The sequence below is a fragment of the Carassius auratus genome, chromosome 20, assembly GCF_003368295.1.
Source record: "Carassius auratus strain Wakin chromosome 20, ASM336829v1, whole genome shotgun sequence".
Classification (NCBI taxonomy): domain Eukaryota; kingdom Metazoa; phylum Chordata; class Actinopteri; order Cypriniformes; family Cyprinidae; genus Carassius; species Carassius auratus.
In genome coordinates, this window is record NC_039262.1 from 25,694,617 (window position 1) to 25,707,752 (window position 13,136).

Genomic DNA, 13,136 nt, shown 5'->3' on the forward strand with positions numbered 1-13,136 from the left:
AAAACAAAACTAGACGTATTTCGTATTGCTTGACGGGAAAGTTACCTATAATACAGAAAAGCTTTAAAAACTACTTATTTAATAAAGTGGCTAAATTAACGAAAAATAAATCCTCAACATGTGTTGACATTTCCCAACATCACAGCAGTAGATGTAAAGAAAAATAATTAGCATCACCAACTCCCCCAATGCTGCGGCAAAAAATAGTGGAGCAATATCAGAAAGGAGTTTAAAATGGACTGTGGCAAAGTGGAAAACTGTTCTGTGGTCAGACAAATCAAAATTTTCAAAAAGTTATTTTTGTGTTTTCATAGAGAACATTTGGTGCATCATGAAGAGGAAGATGTGACAAAGAAGACCTAAGACACTTGAGCAACTAGAAGCCTGTATTAGACAAGAATGAGACAACATTCCTATTCCTAAACTTGAGCAACTTGTCTCCTCAGTCCCCAGACGTTTGCAGACAGTTATAAAAAGAAGAGGGGATGCCACACAGTGGTAAACATGGCCTTGTCCCAACTTTTTTGAGATGTGTTGCCATGAAATTTAAAATCAACTTATTTTTCCCTTAAAATTATACATTCTCTCTGTTTAAACATTTGATATGTCATCCATGTTGTATTCTGAATACAATTTTGAAATTTGAAACTTCCAAATCATTTTATTCACAATTTGTACAATGTCCCATTTTTTTTGGAATCGGTTTGTATATAAGATAATATTAAAAACTACTATTGAAATACTATTAGAAAACTACTATTGATACTTTTGGAACGTAAGAAAACCCCACAGTTCATACAGGTTTTCTCACACAACAGTCTTGTAATACTTTGCAATGATTTTAATTTGTACTTTTTTACTATTGTAGAGGCCAGACCATGACTGGTGAGAAACAGGTCCAACTGATCTGAACTCTGGTGAACAGGATGCAATATTATTTACAATGTCAGTGCCATTGTTTTGTCTCAAGATACACACCAGTACTGTTTTATCCTCACACATTTTAATCTGCTTATTTTTTAGTTGAATGGAATATGTCAGCTACTAATTTGTTCAGTTCGATCAAAATGTTTTTAGTCAGGCTGATAAATCCATTTTGAAGTGTGAGGGGTACATAGCAAACTGTATTTGCGTCTAATACTGTTTAGGTTCGTTCTTTTTGAGGAAAATCCTTAGATGAAACTGCAACTCAATTTTTCTATATAATTTAGGCGCAAGTACAAAAGTTCACTACTGATTGAAGCTCTCATTTCAATAATGATAGATCAGAACATTATAAAAATGCAATTTTCCCATGTCTGATGTTTCTTAACATTAACGGCAGATGTTGGAATCTTCAGGGCCAGTTGAATGTCCTGCCTGTGATTTGATAGAACTTCTGGTTAAATGGATGGAAAAAGCGCCGCAGTTTTTCCTTGATGGAGGGATTTACATCTGGATGGATTCTGCCCTTACTATCCGCCAGACACTTGCTGAACATGAAGTTGAAGCGCAGGCAGAAGAAGCCACGTGTGGCATTAAAGTACAGATTGTACTGGCTGATTCGTGAAGGAAGGTTTAAGAATCGTTCGACCAGCTTAAGCTCTGGAAGTGGGTCTGTGATGAGGCTGTCTCCATCAACTATGTGAAACTGCTCAATGGGAAAGAACTTTAACCAGTGTTCTAGGTACTTGCTGTAGATGCTTGTCCGTACAGCCTTGTACTTTGTGTTCACCTCACAAGTGTTGGTATCAACCACAAGTTCCTCAAACTTGTTGTATGTTTTGTTCTTGTGCTCTTTGCCCTCTAGGACCTGTGTGTAGTCTGAAACGGTGCGGGTGGTTGGCTCACGCACAATCAACAGAAGTTTAATAGAGGAATTCATCTTAAATATCCTCTCAGGTACCTCCTCAGTGATGAAATATGCAGGACTCTTCTCAACAGTTATTTGATGTGGAAAAGAGAAGGGCATCTTTTTGAGGTACCAGTCAACACCACGAGCATAGTTCTTTTCATTGTCGAAAAAGTGGACCTCCTGGGAGGCCTTGACAACAGCAGGGTGAAGACTGAGCATCTCCAGCAGTGCACGTGTTCCACCTTTCCTCACTCCGATGATGATGGCTCTGGGCAGCTGCTTGATGAGGTGGTGCGTTCGCAGCTGCTCCCTTGTCCTGTTTCTCCTGTGCAGCTTAAGACCTAAAGCCTGCTTTAGCTGCAAGGTATGTAAAGGCATCTGCCCTGATGTATCTGCAGGGCACAGTCTGTCCTTAATGGGGCAGATGAGGTGCAGTCTGCAATTAGAGAAAAAAAAACATTTGGATTTATAACCACCTAGTGTTCAAGACGTTTTATGTCCTAAAAATGAATTTTAATTAAACTTGATTTTTCTGTTTTGTGGAATAACGTGTCATATTAAATCTGATTCGTTGACTTCTTCATGTACACAGGGATAAAGGTGCTACTGTTGAAAAAAACAATGGGGCTTGATTTTCTCTGTGAATGTATAATTACCTGTCTAAAGTGCCCTCTCGAACCACTAGAAAGAAAAGACTCCCAAGAACCAAGCTACCCAGTACAAAGAACTTCTGCCTCAGCCACTGCTGCTGTGAAAACAGCATCACCCTCCATCAACGGCCTTCCTCAGCCTGCATAGACAAACACACACACACACACACACATGATTTATGTATCCATATCTTTTCATTTACACATTAAGAACCCACTTTCATCAAAAGTCTGCATCTTTATAATTTAACAAAGACACATTTCAAATAAGCAAAGCATCAGAAGAGAAAATGCTTTTAAACCCACAATAAATCATGTCTTACGAGTCATTAAATGTTGCAGCGTCGTTATAAAGGATGGCCTCTATAACACATATGCACACAGACACAAGTGAGCTAATTCACTCACACATAATGAATAATTTTACATTCATATTTATTAATTTACCAAACACTTTTATCTAAAAAACATAAAAAAAATGAGGAATATAACAAAGCAATTGACCCTAAGGAGGCAATAACATGCTTGCTCTGTTTTAGATCATTTGCAGGTCATTTGTGACCCTGGAGCACAAAACCATTCTTACGGTGCTGGGGTTGATTTTTAGCAAGAGCCAAAAAAAAAACCATTGTATCGGTCAAAATTATAATTTTTTCTTTTATGCCAAAAATCATTAGGTATATTTCACGAGTTCACATTTACATACAATTGAGGGGGAAAAGTTTAATGCGTATTTGGCATGCTGTCTGGAGGGAGGGCTCCGAGCTCAGAGTTCGGCCTGATCCCAGAGTACTCAGTTGTAATTTGGGAGCGACCGATCGGGTGAGTTTGCATCTTTTTCCGCTGTGAGACAAATGCTCGCTGGACAGAAAGAGAAAACAGGGAAGAGAAAGATGAGTACTTGACCGGGAGATTTTCCTCACACTGCATCCGCTGTGAGACCAAATGCTGACTGGATGAATTTTTCAATCAATAAGGGTTTGGTGGGCTTTTTTTTATGTGGAATCGGTTGGTTTTGATATAGCTATGGAAAGCATCTGAGGAACATCTCCCAAGGGCTTGGATCTGGATTGGAGACGCCTTTTTGGGCTGCTGAAATTGCTGCCCCCGATACGGAATGAGTGACTTGAAAAATTCTCTACTGTAATGCCTGACTGTTGGAGAACAGATTTGAGGTGTTTCTGGAACCAAAAATGTGTCACAGGTTTTTTGGATTTGTCTATGAATAGGGGTTCCAGAGGAGATTTAGCCTGAGAGCTTCTCCATTGCAAATATGCCAGAATGGGGTTCCAGAGGAGATTTAGCCTGAGAGCTTCTCCATTGCAAATATGCCAGAATGGACTGGTATGGTTGGATTGGTGATGAGAGGTTAAAAATGTAGATGAAATTACCATTTTCGGTTTGGTCTGTCTTACTTTGTTTAACCAAATATGAAATTGTTTCACCATCAAAAAAGGCTAGGATAAACATGGTGTCGAGTGTGTGAGTGGTACTGATTGGCTGGTAGCCTGTGTGGAGGGCGTAAATAAATTTGGTGAGATTGTCTAGCGTCGGGACGGGTGGTCTGGGATCTTTGGATCCCTTTGATCAGGAGGAAGGTTTGTGAATTGTTTATTTCAGGGAAAGGAGCACCATACATCAATTTATGGAAAAATTGGATGCCCCTCAAGTAACCTGATGGTTACCTGATTTGATGGACCCAACTTGAAGGCCCTTAATGCTATTAAGTTAGTAAATAAAAGAGGTGACTGAAAGAAGAGAAAAATCAGGGAAAGGCATGTTATAAGAGGCATGGAACGTTTTAAAACCTCGGAGAAACTGCTTGGAAGATGGTATCGAATGATGCGTCAAGCAGGGGTTTTAACAGATGGGTTACAGGAATATTAGTTCTGAATAGCGAGGTACTGGAGTTGGGAATTGATCCACCTCTGGAGCCAGCGTCCTGAATTTCTGAAACAGAAAATGAGACTGAGTCATTGATTTGGTTTTCTGACCCTGGGACGTGTTTAAATCCAGGAGAGACACCTAAAGAGTGGCATCAGAGCAGGTGAATGGGAACGGCCTTGCATTGCACTAAAATGCTTTTAACGGCCCATTCTTTCCCCCACAGAAAAGCTGCTACTTCGAGAGGATAAAGCTCAAATAGAGCTGATGATTGAGATAAGTCCTGGAGCTGCGGTGGCCACGGAACCGCAAACCAACGACCTTGAAAAAAATCCCCCAAAACCGATTGAGGGGGCGGCGTCTGTGCACAGTTGGATATCGGTCAGGGATGAAACATGGTTGTTATAGAAAAAGGACAGGCCATTCCACTGGTTTAGAAATGTTAACCACATCCTGAGTTCATCGCGACATGCTTGAGTTATGGAAATGAGGTCCTCTAGCGAGTGGATGTAGGACGTGAGTGAGAGGAGATGCGATATGAAGGGGCGGCCCTACAGAATGATGTGCACAGTTAAGTTTAAATGTCAGAGCAGGGATAGGAGTTCGCGTTTTGAACAATTTGATTTTTCAAGAAGAGTAGAAGAGATGAGCGTTATTCACTCAATTTTCTCTTTGGGCAGGGATGCTTGGAATTTGTCTTAATCCAAATTATTTCCTGGGAATTCAATGGATGTTGCAGGGCCCATGGTTTTTTCCTCTGCGTTAGGAATTCCAAGCTCAGAAAAAAAAGTTTTGGACTGTGAGGATGTGCACGGCTGGAATGGCATTGGGAGGCAAGATTATAAAAAAATCATCTAGCAGGTGAATGAAGTGAGAAAAGGCGTAGTTGTTTGCCAAAATCTAGCAAGACTGCTTCTGATAGCATGTTGAAAATTTTAGGGCTGCTTTTGCATCCGACAGTTAAACGCACAGTGAAATAATATTTCCAGAGCCAGCAAACTCCAAATAGGTGCCATGAATCTGGATGGATGAGCATTACTTTGAAAGCAGTTGTAATGTCAATTTTTGCAAGCCAAGCACCCCGACCTGTGATTTTGATCATGTCGATCTGATCTATGTAGTGGTATTTAAGCGAAAACTCATTGAGAGGGATCAAGCTGTTCATGCCTGGGAACAGGGAATTGTGCGGTGCTTACCGGTCGAATATTAGGCATTTTTTACCCGAAAAGTTATTTGTAGCCACTCCAATAGGGCTGATATGAAACGTCAAATGGGCCAATCATGAAGCCTGACTAAACTTCTTTCTTGAACAGTTTGTTTACAACTTCAGGTGGATTGAAGATTATTACATGTGATGTTTTGGGAGAGCGGGCATTCTTAGCCGGTTTTAAAGCCATCTTTTAGGCCTGACAGCAGATAATGAGTAAATTCCATGTCCGGGTGATAATCTAGTTTGAAGTGCAAATAAAATATTTACAGGAGTCGCAAAATAATTTTGGATTTTTTATTCACAGCTTTGTAAGCTGGCATGAGACATGAGCACCGCCACAGAAGCTACAGATGTGCATAAACCGGCAGCGCACTCTGTTACATTTACCCATGTTCAAATTATTACAGGCTGTCTTCTTTTGTTGAAAGGGGAGTCCTGGTTTGCGTTGGTGGTTGCTGCAAGAAGCATGTAGCTGGTGGATTTAGGGGTGTTTGTTCCCGCGTATAGAAGAGAGGAAGGGTTAACCAGTGGGCACGATGCAGTTGAGTGCGCTAGTGACCTGCAAACTGCACAAGTAATGTTTTTGCAACCTCCTGTGGAGATCTGAGTTGAGTGCGCCCCAGTATGTGCACTGGTTCCACTGGTTTCACTGCACTTTTGGCTGAAAGTTTATGGTACGTGTAGAAATGCCCACCTGCATAGGACAGCACGAGCTCGGCTATGTGTCAGTCCTCTCCTGGACTGAAAACACAGCAGCACTGGCCAAGAAATCAAAATAGCGTCTCTACTTCCTCCTCAAACTGAGAAGAGCCAGAGCCCCGCAACCCCCCATCATGTACACCTTCTACAGAGGCACCATCGAGAGTATCCTGTCGAGCTGCATCACTGTGTGGTATGGCGCCTGCAACGCGACCTGTCAAAAGACTCTGCAACGCATAGTGAAAGCAGCTGAGAAGATCATTGGTGTCTCTCTCCCCTCCCTCCCTCCGTCTCACTCACAAAGCCCTCTGCATCACAGGTGATCCCACCCACCCGCCTCACAGCTTCTTCAGTGTGCTGCCATCAGGGAGGAAACTGCGGAGTCTCCAGGCCAGGACCAGCAGACTGAAGGACAGCTTCATCCACCAGGCTGTCAGGAAGCTGAACTCGCTCCCGAACTTGACCCCCTCCCCTCTTCTGACCTCATCAGTCAGTTAAATAAAATAACTGCTCTTGAGCCCTTTGTCACTTTAATCAGACTAAATAAGTTTTTTTTTGCACTAAATATCTGTTATATGCACTGTTGTTCACTTCATTGATTTGCACTCTATCTGCCATTTGACTTGCGCTGCTTTATTTAACCTTGTTTTTAATTTTATTGTCTTAATTTTATTATGTCTCTTCTATACATTCCCTTAATGTAATCTATATTCTACATTTTATATTTGATCTAGATTTTTAGCCTGTCTAGATTTTTACTGTTACTGTTAATGTTATCTGTATGCATCTGAGAGTAACGCAATTTCGATTCTCTGTATGTATGTACTGTACATGTGGAAGAATTGACAATAAAGCACTTGACTTGATTATGATTGCTTGATAATCGTTCAGTTCGAGCCACCTGAGATGATTGATGATTTCAGTGAAATGGGAAAAAGCAATTGGAAATTCAGAAAATGAAAGAATGAGATGAGTGAGTGTTTGTGTTTTTCAGGGTAACTGAGAAATCACCGCAATCTATTTGGTGGTCTGGTTCCACTGCTGGGAGTAGAGAGAGAAGAGAGGAAAGGTCTACATCTGCACCTGAGAGGATCTGTGCGAGGATACTTTGGGATACTGGTGGTGATTCCATGGTGACTGCGTTGGGACAGAACGGGCATCCGGGTTGCTGTGAAGAGAGAATATCGTGATTTAGTTTGTATGAGAGAGCTGGGAATGGTATAATCCGTAGCTGCGAATGTTGGTGGCAGCAGCCTCACGCTTGGATGACCTGCTGGGGCTTGCAAAGGAAAGTTAGTTGGAGGATATGAAGGAAAGGAAAGATTATAGGATGAAGTGTGGGCTTGAACTGCAAGCAGAGGCGGGCTTGCGCTTGTTTGAGCTACTGGAGCTGCAAGCCACTGGAAGTGGGCGGGGTTGTAACCTGGTGGATGAAATTGTTGACGTGGTTGGGCCTGTATTGCTAGCGGCGATAACCTTGTGCTAGTGTCTGCAACAGTGGCTGTGGGGAGGCCGTTGGGCCCGGCTGCATGTGGCACTGCAGCAGCAGAAACCATGGTGCATGGCAGGACGTCATCGAGAGGCTCATCTGGGGCGCAGTCCAGGCTCGCTGAAGGCCTGTTGCTGCGGCTCGATGGGCGAAGCGAGCCGGATCCTGTGCGAAACATTTCAACACTTCAACACATTTACACTTAAGACTGGTTTTGTGGTCCAGGGTCAGATTTGTGAACTTGGAAATGCATGAAGACTAGACAATTCTGGCTAGAAGAGCATTTCATTAATTCAGTCAGTTAAGAAATGACAAGAGCATGGAAAAGCAGTATGCTTGGTTAGGAAGAGCCTCAGTCTATACTTTTTGGGAATTATATTGTCCATTACTCTCTCTTTTCTCCTCATGATCATTGAAGTTGTCCTCATATTCTCTCTCTCTCTCGGACAATTGAGCTGGGACAAATGTCCTTGACTTCCTGTGTTCTCATCTTTTTTTTTAAAAATAACAAAATAACTGAAATTATACACCCCCCTCTCACCCCCACCACAACCACTAAAACCTAACCCCTGAATTTCATCCAATTTGAAAAGAAGCAATATAAGGCAAGACAAGTAGGAAACAGAAACTAATGATGAAACATGAAACCAGTGTCTCTCTCTCTCTCTCTCTCTCTCTCTGTGTGTGTGTGTGTGTGTGTGTGTAAGCAGTGTGGAGTGATGATGATGAGGTGTAATGGAATAAAGTGACCTCATACTGCTTACATCGAAACACACCCACAAAAGTGTCTCACTCTCCTCTTAAATAATGGCCGTTCTGTGTCTGATGGATCACTCAGCTGATGTTTACACAAAATGAGTCACACTATTAAAAAAATGACCTGCCATGGTTTCACTTAGACTGGGTTCCCATCACAGTAGTCCTTGATTTCATATTTAAAGGAGAAGTGACATAGCCTAGCACATTTTCTGACACTAGGGGAAACATTGCTTAGTTAGCTAGTTTCAGCTCAGTAGCTTGTTTTTTTTTTTTGTTCATATTTGAGATTGTATTTGAATGTTTCATTGATTGTCGCCATGTTTGTTGTTGGTTTAAATGAGAGTTGATGTCTAAGATTATTTTGAGAGACATTATCTGTTCATCTTCTTACAGTGATAACTGCAATTGTTTCATAGAAAGCAAGTTGAATAGCCCCTTAAAGAACAAAAATATTTTTCCATTTATTAATGATCAGTATATTCCCTTAGTAAAGAAAATATATTTCCGTAATATACAGTAAATGATCAATATATTTAATGGCATATTGAAAATTTACACACTATTTTGTTTTACAATATATTTTAATAATACATAAGTAATTGCTGCTTTTCATATATTGAAGAACATGACAATATATTCACTTTATATCATAATGCATGTAATTTTATATTCACATATATTTCACATCATATTTACTCATACATTATATCCCCCCCCCACACACACACATATATATGTATATGTATATATATATATATATATATATATATATATATATATATAATGAATTTGTTAATTATTTACATTACGTATATTTAATATATATATATTATAATATATATATATATATATATATATATATATATATATATATATATATATATATATATATATATATATAAAGCTAGTCAACAATAGCAGTTGTATATTCATAATTTTATGTATAACAAAAGATACATTTATCTAGATGTTGCTTATGTTGAATACATTAGAAGAGCTACTTGCAAGCTCATTTTAAATTCATTTTAAATAATTTCGGCTGCATTTAAATAAAGCACTGTCATATTTTGTGTCTATTCACATGAAATGTGTAGACACATATAATGCTGAAATTCCAAACGAACGTGTTGATTGTAAGGTTAGGCCTACATGTAATGGTATTCATATGTGTCAGCATTAATTACGCATTCGGTCTCCTCTGAGAATCATTTAATCAAGGACTTGATTTACTACCCAGAAAAAAAAACATGCAATACCTGTTTCTGCATAAGCTTGGCAGGCTATCCGGTGAAGAAAGCACAGGTGCGCATGTGGCGATGGGTCAGTACATGTTTCAAAATAAGCCACTGTCCCGCATCAGGAGGGTTGTAGACAGTTTTCATTCCAGTTTGTTACCGCGTACACGTAAACATAATCCCAACCATCATACACAGCATCTGACACAATCACGTGAAAAAACAAAGCGCTATTCTACAATCGTAAAGTGTTCTGCTACTTTTTGTAAAGCGCCAGATGTAAGATAAAATGTTTCATTCACAGACCGTGTGAAGGAACCAAGACCGCTTTCTTGTCCCAGGAAGTAAATAAAACCCCGTGATAATCTCACTTGTTCTCGTTTAAAGATAATTATTTTTAGCGTGTCTTTAGGGAAGATCGTTGTGGGTGCGCCCACGGAGGCCATCAGCTATTTAGAAAAAGACGATGATCTGAGCTCCAGCTTGCGCGGCGTGAGGAGGACGGGAGATGGTCGGATAACATTATTTTGAGGCGGCGTCCTATTAGCTGATTCAGAACAACTGGACTCTTGTCGAAGCCCTTCTTGGCTGTTTTGAATGAAATCTCGCCCTCTTCTGTCGAAAGTCACGTAAAACTGAAAATATGGCAAAGCATTCACTTGACCATACAGGCATCACTCAAGTCTTTTTAGGACGTTCTCTTAAAAAAGAAAAGAAAAACAATTCTACTTACTGGTCATTCTCACTACAATTATTATTATTATTATTTATTTTTTACTGTTATAAGATATACAAGAGTACACATGACTTTTTATTACACACAGCCAATATAGCTGCTAGTTCTAGGCCTATTATAAGTTAACTATTCACTGCATGCAAATGAACCATTTCTATTGCTAACTTGCATATTTGTATAGATACATCTGACCAACCAACTTTAAATCTTATTCTTAAAAATTAGTTTGCAGGGTATATATGACTCATAATTTTGAAGTGCATCTCTTTACATTTAGAGTTAATTTGTTGATGTAGGATATGAGTTTAGAAACACAATCAAGCTAAACCCACAAGTCTACTTGTTGTGTTCCTGTAACTCAATTGGTAAAACATTGCGCTATCAAGTGCGAGGTTGGGGGTTCGATTCCCTGGGATCACATGATAGGTAAAAGTTGATAGCCTGAATGCACTGTAAGTCACTTTGGATAAAAGCATCTGCTAAATGAATTAATTTAATTTAATTACCAGTGCTTCATTTGAAATTTCATAATGTAATCAGTAAAACTGTTAATTTTATGAAATATTTTCTAAGGCCATGTCATTTGTGTTTTTAGAAAAGGCTAATCATATTGATTTATGATGCCTGTCATCTTCTGTAAACTCTCATGTAAGCTCTTCTTTGTGCTATTATCTCATGTCTGGACCAACAAACTTTTAATAACTTCCTTTTGTGATCACGGGTCGAATTTGCTTGTTTACTGTAGTGAAAAATTTGCTATTTATAGCCTTTTACATCGCTGCACAAGTTAGCATTTCAGATGTACATTTTCAATAATTTCTATAAAAATTCCCCAAATCTCAAGAAAATGTCATAACAAGCTTTACTAAAAAATCTGTGAAAAATGAATAGAAATTATGATTCTGTCTGAAGAAATATGAAGTAAACATCAGTAAATATATCCATATATCTCCATAGATAAGCAACTTTGGACTATAAACACTTATTGTCGCTGTTCAGTGAATCTATGTGAACAAAAATAAACCACTGCAGACGTGACTGAATATGAGTGAGTGGTGAATTTCTATTCAAAATTTGGCATAATACAGATTTATTATTTTGCACTCCTGACATAAATTACTAAATAACTTTCACTGCAATAATGTTTTATCAAAACATTGGTCAAATATCGAAGTCTTTAAACTTTCAACTGATGCACAGTTTCTCCAGATCAAGTAAGAGAGTGATGTTTAATGTGCTGTGAAAGAGAAACAATAATAATCTGGGGCCGTCGCCATTTTTTGACCACAAAGAGGTTAAGGCAGTTGGTTTCTGCATATGAAATTAAGAAATAACATTGCATTTTAGTGCATTACAGTAACATTCGGAATGACCAAATTTCCTTTTCCATCTTTTATAAGTATCATGTCCCCTTGCAGCAACAAGGCACTCAAACCAATCCAACCCCTGTCCTCCTGGGCCGATGGTGGCAGGCCATCGTTGGAATATCAGAATTCTGGGGATAACACATCCACAGCTGTAAATCCCGGTTTAGTTAGAAAGGTAAGGGTCCACTGAATGACATCTCATGAAGCACGTTCAGTCCAACGAAGCAATAACATTGTAATATGGATCATAATTCCATTTGTTTACGTTTCAGTTCTTTAGCGACAGAACTGTTTGCGTCCATTATGGAATTACTCACGGTCAGAAACTGCGTCTTGGTAATAAAAAAACAGCATGGTTTTGCAGCGTACAGTGTCACAAACAGAATGAGATGATCCACCGGAAAAAAGAATTAAATATAGGCAAAAGATATTTGAATTTTGGCGCTCCCTCGTGACGCGCTCTGACGCACCTGTCAGCTGATGGAGGCAGAACTTATAGCGATCGCCTTTTTCTTTGTATCTTTTATTTTTCAACAGTTTTTATATATGTGAGAGTGTGTTTTATGGTGAATGTGAATGTATCTGCATGATAACCATCTGTTTGAGTGCAAATCAGCCAAAATTAGCTCGCTATTACGGTAGGATAACTGCTATCAAAGTGAATGCGTCTATATGAATAGAGAGAGTGGATTATTTACTATATGGGGCATTTGTGTTATTACCATTTGTATAAGTTGCCATCAGCACATCAGCACTTATTTTTTTCATACAGTCTCATTTTTCACGGTATCTTATTCAGATTTGAAATAGAAACTCATGAGACATGTAGCTTTCAACCCATTACTTTTCTAGATTGCTCCAGGACTCATTTCATGTATTTTTATATCAAATAAAAAAATATTTAAGTGTGGTAAAAAAAAAATTCAAGGCACATCAATGTCAATAACTTTTAATATTTTTGAGCATTATCAAATCTGGTTGATAAAAAGTAAAGCCCAAAGTGTCTTCTTTCCAAAGACACTGCAATTATGTATGTTACACACTGACGTAGGAAACTGTTACAATTATAAATTAGGTAGAGCACTTTCAGCTTTGAGTCCCATAATGGGGGGTATTGGCTTACAGGTTAAATGATCAGTGTTCTCTGCCGGGTGCTCAAAGAACGCATTGAGGACCCATTTACTTGTATCGGTGATACTGTTCTTCCTGCAGGAGCTATTGAACAAGGGACGCTCCCCGTCCATGCTCAAGGTCTATGTGGCAGCCTTGCCCC

At 39.3% G+C, this 13,136-nt stretch overlaps 1 protein-coding gene across 4 annotated transcripts; it reads right to left on the bottom strand.

Annotated features, from left to right (window-relative positions):
- Positions 1–569: 569 nt before the first annotated feature.
- On the bottom strand, positions 570–10,390 carry LOC113121288 (heparan sulfate glucosamine 3-O-sulfotransferase 5). Of its 4 annotated transcripts, XM_026291633.1 has the most exons (5): positions 9,782–10,390; positions 7,361–7,445; positions 4,293–4,434; positions 2,491–2,624; positions 570–2,270 (listed from the first exon to the last, which is right to left on the bottom strand). In XM_026291633.1, exons 4-5 carry the CDS (start codon positions 2,595–2,597, stop codon positions 1,337–1,339), a joined length of 1,041 nt encoding a protein of 346 aa, XP_026147418.1. In that variant the 5' UTR covers positions 2,598–2,624; positions 4,293–4,434; positions 7,361–7,445; positions 9,782–10,390; the 3' UTR covers positions 570–1,336. The 4 variants fall into 4 exon arrangements, with proteins under 4 accessions (XP_026147418.1, XP_026147420.1, XP_026147419.1 ...); XM_026291635.1 differs by lacking the exon at positions 7,361–7,445; XM_026291634.1 differs by lacking the exon at positions 4,293–4,434.
- Positions 10,391–13,136: the final 2,746 nt, after the last annotated feature.

Excerpts from the sequence above, each read along its gene's own strand:
- LOC113121288 (XM_026291631.1), bottom strand. The coding sequence starts at position 2,597 with ATGCTGTTTTCACAGCAGCAGTGGCTGAGGCAGAAGTTCTTTGTACTG. Across the intron at positions 2,271-2,490 it reads CGAGAGGGCACTTTAGACAG|ACTGCACCTCATCTGCCCCA; the intron begins GTAATTATACAT and ends CTCTAATTGCAG.